At 38.0% G+C, this 16,398-nt stretch overlaps 1 protein-coding gene across 1 annotated transcript; it reads right to left on the reverse strand.

The window, feature by feature from the left end:
• Window positions 1-5,812: 5,812 nt before the first annotated feature.
• LOC110822713 (pyruvate dehydrogenase complex E1 alpha subunit) lies at window positions 5,813-16,032 on the reverse strand. Its single transcript, XM_088209157.1, has 8 exons — window positions 15,199-16,032; window positions 15,050-15,129; window positions 12,806-12,883; window positions 9,216-9,311; window positions 9,055-9,126; window positions 8,861-8,914; window positions 8,631-8,696; window positions 5,813-6,101 (listed from the first exon to the last, which is right to left on the reverse strand). The coding sequence occupies exons 1-8, from the start codon at window positions 15,893-15,895 to the stop codon at window positions 6,057-6,059; spliced, it is 1,188 nt and encodes a 395-aa protein (XP_088065283.1). The 5' UTR covers window positions 15,896-16,032; the 3' UTR covers window positions 5,813-6,056.
• Window positions 16,033-16,398: the final 366 nt, after the last annotated feature.

Below are 16,398 nucleotides of genomic sequence, written 5' to 3' on the forward strand. Positions count from 1 at the left end.
GCGAAAGGATGTTTAATATATATATGTATATATATGTGTATATATATAACTAATGCATGTTTGTAGTAATTGAAGAAAGAAAAAAAAAAGAAAAAAAGAGAGGACGAAACGACGTCGTTTTGAGAGGCATGTGACGTATAAATAGGAGACAGGAAAGAAAAAAGAAAATGTAGCGCCCGGAGAAAAAGAGGCCGAAAAAAAAAAGGCCACGTCGGCAGCCACGTCAGCAAGCCCGGTCAGCAATCCCGGCCAACCGGGGCCTGCCACGTGGCAAGACCACATCACTCCGGAATGGGCCACGTTGGCGATCTGCGTGGGCGCGATCGGACGGCCCAGATCAATCGCGCGATCGGACGGCCCAGATGCAATCGCACGGACGGCCTAGATTCAATCAAAAACGAACGGCCCAGATTAAAACAAAATGGACGGCTGAGATCAAAAGGCAAGGGGTTATAAATAGAACCCCCACACCAGACCACAAACCCTAGCCGCCTGCCGCTCGCCGGAGAAGACAAACCAGAAGCCGGCCGCCGCCACCCGCCGCCGCGCCGGGGAAATTTCCGACCGCCGATCGAGGTAAATTTCATACCCCCGACTCATTTTTCTACGCTGATTCCTCCTGTGGTCAAATCGGAGCCAAAATCCCGGCCAAATGGCCGGAATACGCGGCCAAAGACCAGCGGCGCCGCCGCGCCCCTTCTCGATTTTTGCCTCCGACGAGGCCCTTCCCGGCCTCCGTTTGATGCAATTTTTATATCATCGTGATCACCATTCTTTTCTCTACAGGTTGACTGGAGCCGAATCACCAAAACACGAACCTCGCCGGAGAGCCGCCGCACCCGAGGGCACCGCCGCCGGTAAGCTCCGTTTTTCTGTGATTTTTTGGCCCCCCGAGGGCCCTAGGGTTGTTTTCTCGCAGGGACTGATGCGAGTGTGGCTGAATTCGGCCAGAAACGGTCGAAAACAGCCAACCCGAGGCGAATCGCCGTCGCCAGCGGCGGTGCCGTCGCCGGAGCACGGCGGAGCCGCCGTGCCGGAGTTGCGATTTGGGCCGAAAGGGGCCCTGGGCCTAATTTGGGATTTTTTTGGAACACGTGCAGGTACCAGTAGTGCGTTTCAGCTCTCCGGGAAAAAAAAGAAAAGAGAAAACAGAGAAGGGAGAGAGAGGGAAAGGAAAAAAAAAGAGAAAAGAGAAAACAGAAAAGAAAGAGAGTAGGGAGGGAAAAGAAGATTCGAGAAAGAGAGAGAAAGGAGTCGGAGTGGAGAGGAATGAGAAGGGAGAGAGAAGAAGAAAGAGGACGGTGACAGTGCGATTGGTGGAAGGAAGGAAGATGGAAATAAGAGGTACGATATTTTTAAGTTTCCTGTTAGTTGATGTGGATTTGAAAATTTGTTGTAGGCGAAGGAGCTATGTGAATATGAGTGGAGGTGTATGGAGGAGGTTAGACTGCGGAAGGAGAGAGAGGAAAAAATGTGGCGTAGAAGAGAGGTCGGTGGGGGAGAGGTGAGGTCGTGCGTGAGCGAGGGCGTATCAAAGAGGTTAGGCCACGGGAGGAGAGAAAAGAAGGAGTGCGACATGTGTGAGTGTGGTCTATGAGGGAGAAGAGTTGTCGTGTGTGAGCGAGGGCATATGAAAGAGGTTAGGCCGTGGGAGAAGAGAAAGGAAGGAGTGCGGCGTGTGTGATGCGGTCTATGAGGGAAAAGAGTTGTCGTGCGTGAGCGAGGGCATATGGAAGAAGTTAGGCCGCAGGAGAAAAGAAAGGAAGGAGTGCGGTGTGTGTGAGTGCGGTCTGTGAGGGAGAAGAGTTGTTATGTGAGAGTGAGGGCGAATGGAGGAGGTTAGGATGCGGGAGGAGAGAAAAGAAGGCGTGCGATGTGTATAAGTGCGGTCTGTGAGGGAGAGGAGCTATTGTGTGTGAGTGAGGGCGTATAGAGGAGGTTAGGCTGCGGGAGGAGAGAAAGGAAGGAGTGCGATGTGTGTGAGTGCAGTCTGTGAGGGAGAGGAGCTGTTGTGTGTGAGTGAGGGCGTATGGAGGAGACTAGGTTGCGGGAAGAGAGAAAGGAATGAGTGCGGTGTCTGTGAGTACGGTCTGTAAGGGAGAGGAGTTGTTGTGTGTGAGTGAGGGCGTATGGAGGAGGCTACGCTGCAGGAGAAGGGAAATGAAGATGTGTAGGGTATGAGTGAGATTCATGAGAGGGAGGAGATGTTGTGTGAGTATGAATGGAGGTTTGCAGAGGGGACCATGGGAGGAGAGTGAGGTGATTTCGGGATTTGGGAGTGGAGTATCTAGAGTAGGCCGTGGAGGGGGAGAGAATAAGAGATTTGATGAGTGAGGTAAATATGTGTAAGGAAGGAAGTAGTGCGTGTAGATGTAGGAAGTTGGGAGGACGAAAGAAAGGTCGTAGACTGTGGGAATGAAGTGTCGGAATAGAGGTGTGGGGGGTGTCTCTGTGGAGGACGAGGGTATGTGTGGGGTAGCTGTGTGGTGTGAGGGTATGGGTTGTATAGGTTGGTATAACTACTGTAAATTTAGTAGTTGGCAAGGGAACGTTACAGGTGTGAGTGTGTTAAGTGTTAATGCATGTTTTATGGGGAGACGAGTGTAGTTTAGGTACACAGGTTAAAAGTATAAGAAAGCTTCAAGGTAAGGTGGGGGAGTAAGGACAGGATGATATTGTGTTGAGTTGGTAGCATCAGGAGATGCCAATATTGGTTGTTGCTACCTAGAAAAAGTAAGTTGATCGCTGAGGGTGGTGATGGTCGGGAGACTCCGACGGGAATGAATTTGGTCACCGATATGGGTGACGGTAAAGGATGGTATCTGTGTGTGGCCTATTAGGGGGTCGAGAGATAGGTGGTTTATTGGTGGTCGCCGATACTGGTAACGGGTGTGAATATTTGTACGCTTGGGGTGACGTTGGGGGATGGTCATACATGGTATGCATGATATTTAGGATACCGGGGTACGTTTTAGTCCTGCGTAGTCTCATAGTGATAACAAGGTAGGTTTAAGTTGGGTGATGGGGTACATATAGAAATACTGGGTTTCATATTTGTGCATATCATAATTGTAACTTAATTTTTACTGTACTGAGTTATATGAACTCACCCTCTATTGTTCACAGACGATGTAGAAATGGAGTCGGGATCAGAGTTGCTGGTTTCCGAGTCTAGTGTATAGAACAACAGAATAAGGATCTTTATGGACAGAATTAAATGTGTAAAAGTTGGTAGTAGAGTTGATAATATGTTTGTTGATAGTGCATATAGTTGTATTTCACGTGATGTTACATGTATGATTGCCGGTCTATCCTAACTCTAAACAATAGATTGTGATGATGTTTCTATGTGCATGTCTAACTTGAAACAAAATTTATGTATTTGATTATGAATTTGTTATAAACTACGTCATTAGGAATAAAAAAAAAAAATGGAGCGTTACAATGTTAAACCAACTTATTTATATATTCACTTTAATAATATGATAAATTTATATTTTAACTTATTAAGATACATATTTCTTAAAAATTAGATATAAAATATTATTTTCATTAAAGTCATTATTGGCATAGTGTTTTAGTTCATACTTAAATATGAAGCATAGTTATTATGTGGATAATTACGAATTATTAATACTTTGGTTTTAAAGCATTCACTCTCGTAACGTAACGAAGCGCATGCAAAATTTTAATTATTTTTTAAAATATTTAAATATAAATTAATTATTTTAATTTTTTATTAAAAATAAAACCTCATTATTAAGAATTAGATTATTATGAAAAATATTAAAAATTAAATTGTTATAAATTTAAAACATAAAAATGTAATTTAGTAATTTACTCTTATTTTTATTTTTTATTTTCAAAATAATTAAATATACATAGTAATGGGGAGAGAGGAAAGGCACGGAAGGAGACCTACCCAACCACATTGATATGGTTGAATGTATACGTACACCTGGGTTGTCATATGAATGAGCGTTGATTCATAATGGTACCAAAAATAAAGTAAGTAGTAGGTTTAATTTGTTGGGTTGGGACCGTGAGTTTTTCGACTACAAATAGTCACGTCACACAAATAAATCTTTTGTCTCATTTAATTACATTTTAAAAAAAAAAAAAAAAAAATTATCGACAGATTTTATCTAATTAATCTATGAATATGAGTCATGTCATGTAATTAATTAATAGGCCATAAATATACAAAATCAGAATTTGGTGAAAGCTGTTAATATTCTCTGCACCAACCAAGTTGCAGTACAAAATTAAGACTTGCAATTAAAATTTAATTTTGATTATCCCAACACCTCGTTTTGTCAATCCCTTAATTAAAACCTAACATGCACAGACTTGGGTTGGACATTTATTTATTTATTTATTTTTAATTATGATTAATTAATAACCGTAAAAAAGTGTAGTTCCCAACTAGATTTGCTTCAGTCTCTCCGGTAATGCGATTCCCATTCTCTGAAACAGCAGAAATTAATTACTAAATTATTATTATGTTAAAATTACCCACCCGTAAAGGAAAAGAGAAGAGAGAAGGGTAAAAAGTGTAATTAAAATGCACGTGTGGGGTAGGAGACGAATTAAAGAATTCGTAATGGGGTTAAAAAAATAATTAAGAATTTAAATAAATATATTGAAATAAATTTGTGGGGAGGAGAGAAGGTGGGGGAAGTGGGTGAAGCAGGGTCGGGTTTGTATGGTGTGGGCATAGCATAGGATACTCTGGGGTTTAGTAAACGGGGAGGATTAAGAGAGGGTGGTGTTGGTTGGGGCACGTGGCCTGCGCCGTTGATGTAGATTTTGACGTTTACAGTACACTTCCAAGCTACTGGTGGGTTCCACCTTTTGTCCTTGTCATACTTAATATTCCAAATGAATTGAAATTTACTGACCAAGTAATGAACGAATACACATTTTCTTGACTCTTGCAAAATATATATTATTGTAAATATTTAAAGCTAGTTTCGACTGTTTAAAAGGACATGATTAACACTTGATATATTTGAATTCTTTATTTTCTCCCCTATTAAGAAAATATTTGAGAAATAGTGATATGTATATCCACCGTCCAAACATAATATAAAATATATGGGCGACAAATAAACAAATGATTGAAAAGCAATGGCTAGGATAAACATGCTGGTAAGAGAGAGCTTCATCATTAGGCTTCAATTTCATTTGAAACAGAACAGAAATCAATACCAGTTTTCCGAATTCTATTGCTCAAGAGTATAATGAGAATTCCCCATGCTGAGTATAATAACAAATCTTCGCTCTTAATACAAGATTGTCAAAATTTTAAATTAACCAGCTTAGTACAAAGTAAAGTTAAAAATCGGTTAAACAGGAAAGGTATATCCAAGAACATCATTAACAGTGGAAGTCCTAAACAACACCTCACTCCCAGCATAGCATTGCAAGCAAGGGATGTTTACCTGACAAATTAACAATCATTTCCAGCTTTTATGAAAATATGTAAATTTCTAAACCAAGGAGATTTAAACAACAGAACCTGCGAAACCTGATCAATCTTTCAAATAAATTCATCAACCTAAAAAAAAAAAAAAAAAAAAAAAGGTAGCAAAAACATACAAACCCAGAAGATGTGGTCAATTTTGCAACAAGACAACAAAACAACAGTCAAGTAAAGTGGAAAAAGTTTACACTGATAAAAGGAAAAAATAGAGCAAAGCATATAAGCTCCCTGTAGTGTCAAGAAGAAGAGCCATGTCTTCCACGGGCACAAAAGCAGCCAATTCAATCAAAGAAATGGCAAATAGTAACCTCTTCCGAAAGGCTGCACTAGTGAAATCGCAACACCATTACACCCCTTGTACGGGGAAGAATCAAGATGACAATATTATAGATAGTGATCTATACAATACAAAGGGTTAAAAATTAAGATGACAATATTATATGATGAAATGATCATCTTCCATCTCAAATTTTTATTGTTCTTTTCTTTTCATCAAAAAGACTTGGAAGGAGGATTTAAATAAACAAGGAGGGGGAGGATTGTATCACAGCGCTCTCCACTTGGTCATAACCTATGGAAGTGTAGCCCTAAGCTCTTTTCTGTCTGCTCCAAATGCCTGCAGTACAAAGAAACAGGATACCATGTTCAAGGTAACGACAAACTTATGCAACTATTCAAATTTACAAAGCATGAAGCTTGTGTTTGACCTTCTAGCAAAAATGTTTAAGTGATACAAATCATATGAAAAAACGATAATCATACAAAGTTAATATTTTGCTAAAATACAAAAGACAATGCATGATCCTTTGGCAGGAAGTTCTGGTTTCTGATGAAATGTCATAGAAGTTTCATATTTCACATCTCAACGAAGGAATTCCAGGTTTTAATATCGAGAGATTCATCAGATTACATGTGTGATATTTTAAGTTAGACATCAACAAATATATTTCAATTATAGCAACCGAAAGAATGAAATTTCAGTTTATGCAACTCATTCGACACCAGAGGCAGCAACAAATGTTCCAGTAACCTAGTTCATGTTGAGATATAAAATTCCTATATCATGAAGAACATGCCTATATAAACTAGTTTTGTATGATTCATTCCGAAATTCACTCTTAAGGCAATTAGGAGAAGGTAGAAACTCTATTTGGACATAATAAAGCTAGTGTTTTCAACATCTCATCAAGTCAAATTTGGTGGAAATGGAGTGTATTGTTCCTATTTTACTTTATACTCTTTCGAAGTCATTTCTTTTTCGAAATAATTATCTAGAAGTCAATTTGATCATTTTGTAATGGAAATTCATCAACTCTTGTTAAACCAAGTGTGAATTTTCAAATATATTCCACAAAAGTAGTTGATTGGTTCCAAACATAAACGAAGGACTAAAATGATGGATGTTCCTATAATTCAGTTTAACTGGTGAATTCACATGTGACACAAGGTAAAGTCACTTTTATGGACATAACAAGAATAATGATGTTCTATGGACCAAACAAAATGCTAGATGCTAGATGTTCATAGAGACTTTTTTATTGTTAAGCAATGTTTTTATGTATAAAAAGCATGAAATTTAGAAAATGAAAGCCGGAAAAAGCTTACAAGTAACAAAAGGAAGATTCCATTATACTGGAAATTTTTATCTATCAAACTTTTTAAGTTTTAGGCATATCTAGAATCTAAATGTCAAAGATATTTGGACTTGGCTTTTCTAAACCACTTATCTTTTAGTTTATAATGATATACCAATGGGATGGTGATCTAGGATTTCTAGACTCCTCATATGGTGCGGGGCTTTGGAGTAGAATCAGCAGATTTTGATGAATTTCATGATTACATTAGATGGAAGGTCCGGTCTGGCCAGAGGGTGAGATCTTGTATGGAAGAATGGAGGGAAGGTGGAACTCCTGAGCAGTGTTTTCCCATGATTTATCCTTTAGCTCATTATAAGGAGGTTCCGATAGCAGAATCACTCTTGTCCCTTTAGTAATGGTGTCTGGGCAGTAACCTGGTCAGGAACTAAAATAATTGGAAGGTGAATGAATGTTAATTTACTTCACTTCCTCGCCCAATGTACAAGGCGACATGGGGCCTTGGTTGAGCCAGTTTGGAAATTAAATTCAAATGGTGTTTTTTTTTTTCAGTGAAATCCTCCTACTTTCGTTTGATTAACAGTGATGAGTCATATGACCGATGAAGTATTCCTGGAAATAGATATGTATGATTAACGTCTTCCATAGAGTGGTGTTTTTAGTTTGGGAAGCCACGAGGGAAGCATACAAACCTTAGACAACCTGGTTAAAAGATGGGAAAATAGTGCGAAAATGTATGATTTGTGCAAGAGTGTGACAAGTTAAACAATCATCTTCTCTTTGGTTCCCCCTCTCTTTTCAGCTATGGGATAAGGTATATGGTCTTTTGGTAGTGTGTTGGCCAGTTGGCTGATGGTCGATTCTTTTGAAGATAAGTTACGGGCCTGGAGAGGCATCCCTAGTGCTAACTGCTACAAGAAGATCTTAACCCTTATTCCCTTGGCTCATTTGGGTGATTTGGAGTGAAAGAAATAGGACTTTCGAGAGCATGAAAACTACTTTTCACATGTTTAAGGATTTAAGGTTCCAGACCTTGGGATTTTTGAATAAGGGACATCATTTTTATTCTCTTGAGGACCTTGGGGATCTTACTGACATTTTGATAGCTTTGAAGGTTTTTGTATACATAGTTTCTGCCCTTGGTGCAATATATATATTGTTCTCTCTTTTAATCGGAACAATAATGATATAATAATAATATGATCTATGCGATTTTTTACTACGATATTTTCCATGCATGACACCAATAATATAAAAGTACACCAGTAAAATTTCCAAAAGAACCCATATATAGTTCCTATATGGGTAACAGGTGCTGGGTACACAAAATTACTAACCATACTCATGCACCCACCTTGCACCACAACGAACTATAACCCAAGTAACAGAAGGAAAAACCAACCAAACTTTCAGCTGCTCAAATTTAGCAAGCAACAGCCTTAATCAAAGTAATTGGATAGAGAACAAAGCTTTTCGATCTTCAGTTATGAAAGAGAGAAGGAAAACAAGATGAGACAAACAAATAAAGATATAAAGGGGAAAGTTATTACCTGAACTCCTAAACCCTTCACGTACACATTGGTAAAGAGTTCAGATGGATCTGGCATTGGGCTCTCCTGTAAGCATGAGAACAAGGAAATCAAACTTGAGCTATGTTCAGCCAGCAAGTCCCCCCAAAAAATAATAGTACGCAAGTAATAAGTGAGCAACTTATATAAAATCCCTCTGAAAGGATGACAAATACTGAACCATAAAAATTAAACCGCTACATGCTTCTTACCTTGGCTTGGGAAATGGCATCATCTACTTCTTTTCTCACTTCCTTCTCAATATCCTGAAAGAAAGAAGAAAAATGCAAACATATGTGAGCATTATCAAATTTCAAAAGTCATTCTAACGAAGCAGCTCTGTTCCGTGAGCAAGATATTAGAGAGAAAAATATGAACTTGTTTAAATGAACTGCTAATGAATTACCTTTAACTCTTTCTCAGAAGCTAGATCATGAGATAATATAAGTTTTCGTACTCGTTCAATTGGGTCACGCTCCTGAAAACCAAACCATCAAAGATAGAAACTAAAATTTGGGATGTGAAAATTGTCTGATAAATGCCCTGAGCAAATTAGTATTAACAAACCTGTCTCACACCACTAATCTCATCACGTGTTCGGTAGGTGCTCCCAGGATCAGACATAGAGTGCCCGTGATATCTGTATGTGTCCATTTCAAGAATCTGAACGGACAAAAAGTTAGATCAATGTACCCATTTCTGGCATACTGACAAAACAGCATCCTTACTGAAAAGGAAACTTACAGCTACAATCTTTGAGCAATCCACATATTAGGGCAACCATCATATCAAGAGCATGGTAAGCACATGCATTACTGGAAAAATGCAACACAAAGACAAGAAAATTGGATACTGACATCATAGAAAATATATGATGCTTATTGATCACAATCTTCTTACAAATTTTGGCATGAAAGAGACCAAACCAACCAAGTAGTAGCACACTGGAAAACTGAAAATACTCAACCAGTCATAGCATAACTAAAATTTCAATATAATTATTGATTTTAGACTTTTTAAAATGTACTCTCTGTAAAAGAAAAGAAATATAATCAAATGTCAAAGCAAACACCAACTAGCCCTTACGCTAAACCTGCATACTGGCCCCAGGAAGAACCATAGATCAATCAGATATACAGCATAATCCTAACAACTTGAGATCTGTCCTCCTAAACTGAAAATTTTTTGTTCTGCTGGTATATGGTTTCTACCATAATCAGATATTGGAAAACCCACATCCTTTTCTTGTTTACACAGGGAACAATAGATGAACACGTATTCTTTCTTCCACATATGATTACCAACAAAATTTGATTGAAAGTGGCTAGAAAGAGAGTTCAATCTAGGAAGAAAAGACTCTTTGATGAACATGGAAAGCCCTTGAACATTCCTCTATTATAATGTCTCACTCAAAGTCCAGACAAGCTATCAGTATCTAACTCCCCTCACTAAAAATTCACCAAAGTTTTTTTGCGTGGGAAACTGCCAGGGAGTGCATTTTAACTGTTGATATGCTTAGAAGGAGGGGGAATATTCTGATTAATAGATGCTTCTTGTGCAAAAAAGAGGAGGAGACTTGTAATCATATCTTGCTGTGGTGCCCTGCTGCCTATGACATTTGATCTATGGTTTACAAATTATTGGGTTTAAACTGGGTTGTGGCTGAGAGTGTGAGGGAGGAGTTGTGGGCTTGGGATGGGGTGTGTAAAAAGAAGAAATTGTTACGGTTAATTCCATTTTCTATTTTCTGGGTGGTTTGAAAGGAAAGAAACTTGAGAGCTTTTGAGGTATTGAGAAATATTTTGCTGCTATTAGAGATACTAGGATTCACTCTTTTGGTTCTTTACTTTTGGATCATGACAGTGGAGAGCTCAAGGATTTTGGAACTGTCTTTGATCTTTTGATTGACTTGTAATTACTTGTATATGAGTGTATCCACTTGGTACTTTGTTAATAACACTGTCTTACTTTTATTTCAAAAAAAAAAATTCACCAAAGTTAACCGCAATTGCAAATCCTCAAGATTCAATATGATGAACAATGTGAAAGGTAGAGAACAGATTCAGTTTTACAAAATAGTAGTTTACTTCCTTTCAGGTCCATCCATGCAAGCACCTAACCGTTGGATATATTAATAGGGTTTTTCTTTCTAAATAACCAAAACACAAGAAGAAGGGGGAAAATACATTTGTAAAATAAATGTATCCTGTATGTGGATTGCAAGCCATTCTAGAACCCACATCTTTTTCCTTTCGTACATGCGATTAGGGGTATCCCGTAGGTTTGAGTTTGTTTATCATCTCAAGGACCAACTAGTAGCATCCCCTTAGTGCTTGTAGGCGATACATTCGTTATACTTTTTATTTCAAAAGATGGACCAACTAGTAGCAAAGGGCTACACCCCAAGTATATGGCACATTGAAATTATACATATATCCACTGCACATGCTATTTTGTAACCCTTTCAACTATTGTCAATATCCTCAATTTGAGTATTTATTTCTTTGTCAGCTACCTCTCCTCGGCCCTCCCACTAGTTAGATACCTGAAAATGCAGTTAAGCATGGTGACACAAAATTACAATTTACATAGAGAAACCTCCATATCCAAGGTTTGTTTCCAAGGAGAGTTCAAGTTCGTCTATCGGTTGAAGAAGTCTTTATATGAATTAAGGTAGTTTCTCAGAGCTTAGTTTAGAAAGTAAACTAAAGTTGTGATGGAGTTTGGTTTGAATTAAATAGAGTTGACCATTTAGTTTTCTTCAATCACTCAACAATTGGGAAAGAAATTGTTACCACAAGTTATGTAGCAAGGTGATTAAGTACTAGAAGCTTTTCATATAAACTTAACTTTAGACTAAAGATTTGGGTCTCCAATGGAATTTTGTTGGGACTTTTGGCAAATGATTGAAGTTAAGAATTGGTGTGGTAAAGAAAAAAGTATGGCCTTGATCCAGAATTTGTTTGACACACAAAAATGCCCTTGATCCTCCAGACAAGACAGGCAAGTCAATATCCAAACCAATTGATAGTCCTCATGATCCTAATATCATACTAGCTAGATGAGTATGAACTGCAAACTAGCTAGATGAGCATGAACTGCAAACTAGCTAGATGAGCATGAACTGCAAATTATCAGAGGACCTCAATGAATATGAGAGATCAATTGGAATTGAATTAGCTCGTCTTAAATTAGCTCCTTTGACTCATTCAAACATTTCATTTGTTGCAAGTCACTTATTATGGAGTCTCCTATGATGAATCACTGAGAGACAATGTCCAGCATCTTGCAGTATCTAAATGGTGCATTGGGTTGTGGAATAATCTATAAGAGCCATGTGCATACCCTGATTTGATCCCATCGAACCAGAACAACAATGCCGATATGTTAAGGGAGTTCATGCTAAATCTATTTGTAACAAGCTTGATGGGGAGTGTTACAATATAGAAGATATGTTCCTATATAGGTCTTCTGCTGTTAGTTTCCTGTTTGTAGCTTTTTCTTTTCATGGGACAGGGATCTACTATATACCCCATGTATCTTTTTTTTAAAAAGAATACTTAGCTGCAATGTTTTCTTCAACATCACTTAACCAATCTTTTTTTTTTTTTTTTGAGAAAACATGGCTTACCCAATCTTATTGAAGCAAGCAACAGATAACCACAGAATATTGCTTATCCAATCTTATTGAAGTAAGCAACAGATAACCAGAGAGTTGACACAGACAAACTCCTCACAACTTAAATCATAAACACTTCAAAGTTATCCCCTTTTTTTTAGAGAAAAAGGGGATATTTGTTAAGATCGGACCAAAGGAGTGCCACCCACACACAAAAAGTTATGTTACTGCTAAACATATTACATATGTATTGCTTCACAAAGTCCTGTCAATCATCTGCAAAACCATGATCATTGACATAGGACATATGTGGCATTATACCCCGCAGCAAGGGTAGATAATTGAACCAGTGGAGGCATGCCATAATCACAGCTGATTTCAAAATTGAAATTTGAGACGAGCAATTCAACAAATTAATTAGCTCACAACATAAAAGGCATGCAGGCTATAGAGGGAGGTACAAGGTAATTATATAGAAAGAAGTCTCCACAGGACATTTAAAGAATTAATTGTAGAATATTTTTGTAAATTAACTTACAATGGGTCCATTCTTTAATGCATGCTCCTTGGCAAAGTTGCATGCTTGTTTCACAGCAAGCACATCCATGCCATCCACCTGTTACAAGATAAAATACGTGACTATCAACAATCTAACCTGATACTGTCTTCTGCCAGGAATAAAAAGGGATTCTTTTAAGAAAAAAAATGATTTTATTCATAAATAACCAAAGAAACTAAAGAATATATAACAAAATTGTTATAATGCCACAGCCACCAAGATGATCATGATTATAGTCAGCACCAGTCCTATTACAACCAGGTTATGGGGATTGAATTAGCTCTCTAGTCCAAACAATGGGTCATTTTTCTAACAGCACAATGACTAAAAATTTAAAACATTTAATATATTGTGTGAAATAAAAAAAAGTAAAATATTAGAGCTCAAATTAAAAATTAAAAAATAAACAGAAACATGATAGCATCAAATTTACATAAAACCTAGAGATGAAAGAATCACTATACATAGAGAACCACGTAAAAATGGTTTATATTATGAGCTCCAAAAGATACCCCTAAGATGTACCCATAATAAAAAAATAAACATTATAAAAATAAAAAATTCATATTCATAAGGCACCAACAAGTTGCCATCAATATGCATATTTGTCAAAAATCTACATGTCCTCAACATCCTCCTCATCAAGGAGAGAATGACACTAAAACAAAATGCCTATTGTCTAAAACCAAAGTTCCTGATCCTACAAAAAAACAATAACCACCCTCGACAACTCCTTGATTCATTTCTCTTGATATAAAAAAATGGCTAGAAAATAAGAGACCATCTTTTTCCTGCTCTTCACACCCTAAAACCCTCCCAAGCCAACAACTAACCCTAACTGAAACATGAGCTGCCGAACTAACATTCTAACAGCCAATTAGAGCCAAGCGTGTGGCCCCCCGTGTATAGGGGTTCTGAAATCATAAAGCAGTTATATTTACAAGGTTCCCAAATCCACATCAACCTAAAATCTGATGCCCTGAAAGCAAAAGCACCTATGAACCAATACTTTGATTCTCCTTGACATGTTGTTGACAATGAGAATTCTACTCCATGAGAAAATATTATTATCTATATTCCTTTATGTTTCTCTGAAAAAATTGCCTAAGTAGCAAATAGATTACTTGGATAGACCAAAAAAAAAAAAACCAAGAGGGAGACGATGCCATTTGTACCAAAAATATGAGAAAAAATGTGCAAAACAAAGTGATACGCAGTTAATATATCTAGAATATGTGTAGCTTTCAAGATCTATGATATGTAACCCTCCGAAACAAAAATTTTCGAAAGATCGTGACAGCTTTCAAACAGAATATGTATCTCTCCCAAATAAAACTTCAGTATCATGAACATAAATTGGAATAGGTGCACTCTCAAGCATGTATTTAGGAGTCCAACATTTTTCATGTACTTACAAGTGACCATGGTGCACCACTAACATTAAGCGACACTATTTTAATGTCATTAAGGGGCAAATAATCATCTACCATATAATCACACTCCTCTTCTTCTCAGCCCAGTACTTGCTCTCTGGGCTATAGGCAGCAGACACGTGTTACAAGTTACAAATTAATCCACTGAAAGCAGTGCTTAGCCCAATAATCCATCACCTGTACCATGAAACAACCTGTCCTGCTCTCTTTGTGCACATTTCTAAAACTAATAAAACAAAAGTAAAATGTGCAATTCAAGATTCTGCCAAAATCTTTGTGGGACACCACAGACAATAAGCTTTACTGCAATAAAGGAAAGAATAGAGCATCTCAGGATCTAGAAAAGGCCCCTAATACCTCAGGGAAAATTTTGTTAGCTAGTAACAGAAGCACACGTGAATTCAAGAGTCAACAGCTGAAGGAGACAATGGATAAGTGATTTGGCCTAGATCACAACAAAATAAAAATTTCAAGACGTTAATTCCAAGATTGGTCAATCTACAAGCAATCTTCTATCCTTATATGCCCCAGTAGTAAACTTGAAACTTTGAGCGAAAGAGGTAAAGGAATTGGTTTCAACTCCAAATTGCTTATAAGAAAAAGTTCAATCAGTACATCTCAAATTCCATTTATATGTTCCAATTCCACTTGAAATTGATTGCAACTTGAATTTCTATCATTTTATGATTTAACCACGTTTCCAAGTAAATTCACAAAGCGTACTTCATTTTATTCAAGCATACCCTGATCCAAATTTTCATTCAAAAGATGGCAGAAGATTTAGCCTCACCTTCAACCCAGGAACATAATCCCCACGCTTGTAATACGCTGGGCTCTTAGCCGCCCTCCATTCAGCCGTTCCCATTCCATCTGCAAAATCACATAATTACCAATAAAGAACCATAAAATCGGAAATAAATTACCAATTTGATTCCTTACAATGGTTATTCTCGCAAACCAAAATCGCGGGTAGATCCCAGAGAGCGGCAATATTCAGTGCTTCGAATAACTGCCCTTGGTTTGCGGCACCATCACCGTATAAGGCAAAAGTCACGGTCTCATCCTTGGAATACTTCTGTGCGAAAGCCAACCCGCATCCCAGCGGAACCTGAGCCCCGACGATGCCGTGACCTCCATAAAACGAAGCGTCCTTCTTGTAGAAATGCATGGAACCACCTTTTCCCTTTGAGCACCCCGCCTTCCTCCCCATAAGCTCCCCGAATACCTCCAGCAGGGTCCCGCCGCGGCCCAGGAACGTGCAGTGATCACGGTATGCCGTGATGATGCAGTCTTTTTTAGTAATCGCGGCCTCCATGCCGATAGCGACGGCCTCCTGTCCATCGTAGAGATGACAGAATCCACGGATCAGTTTGGCCTTGTAGAGCGAGTCCGCAGCGATCTCCATACGACGCATCAAAGCCATGTCTCGGAAGAAGGTGAGTAGCTCCTTCGCGGATGTCTCGACGGCGCGTGAGGGAGGCTCGCACTGGTGAGAGGTGAAGGGTACGGAAGTCTCAATGGTGAGCGGTGAGGTATCGGTGGAGATCGGACGGCATAGCGAAGGGGTGGAGGAGAAAGCGGACGCGGTGGACCGTAGGAGATTGCTGGATCGAGAAAGGAACTTTGAAAGAGCCATTACCAGAGTTGGTGAGAAGGAGGGGGATCTTGAGGTTTGATGGAGGAGAGGTGGAAGTAGAAATGGTTAGGCGGAGCAGAGGGCGCCCTTATTATATCCGCACGTTTTTGGTTTTCTAAAAGTGGTTTTTTGATTATTCTCTGGGATATGATATTTCAGTGCAGCGATTCCACAAGCAGTTTCCGGTTCGTGAAATTTATTTATTTAATTCATTTATTCTTTTCTTTAATTAAGAAAAAACACGTACAGTAGATTATCATTTGATTATTACTATAATTTCTTTTTAAAAAATACTTGTCTCTTTTATAACAACATTTTCAATTCTTATTTAAAAAAACATTTTGATCGATTTTAATAACATTATATAATTTTGTCATTATAAAATTGATAGACAAATATTATAAATTTAAAAATAAATTATTAAATTTATTTTTAAAATTTATTACTTAATTTTTTATTTATTCTATATTTAATTATAAACAAATAAAACACTTAACTTTGAT

The sequence above is a fragment of the Carica papaya genome, chromosome 8, assembly GCF_054855325.1.
Source record: "Carica papaya isolate Zhongbai chromosome 8, ASM5485532v1, whole genome shotgun sequence".
Classification (NCBI taxonomy): Eukaryota; Viridiplantae; Streptophyta; class Magnoliopsida; order Brassicales; family Caricaceae; genus Carica; species Carica papaya.

Bases quoted from the DNA above. Each gene is read 5' to 3' on its own strand.
- LOC110822713 (XM_088209157.1), bottom strand. From the start codon at position 15,895: ATGGCTCTTTCAAAGTTCCTTTCTCGATCCAGCAATCTCCTACGGTCC. The intron at 12,884-15,049 runs GTGAGGCTAAAT...ATCTTGTAACAG, and splicing joins ATTATGTTCCTGGGTTGAAG to GTGGATGGCATGGATGTGCT. The intron at 8,915-9,054 runs GTAATTCATTAG...TCTTTCTTTCAG, and splicing joins CTTCTGAGAAAGAGTTAAAG to GATATTGAGAAGGAAGTGAG.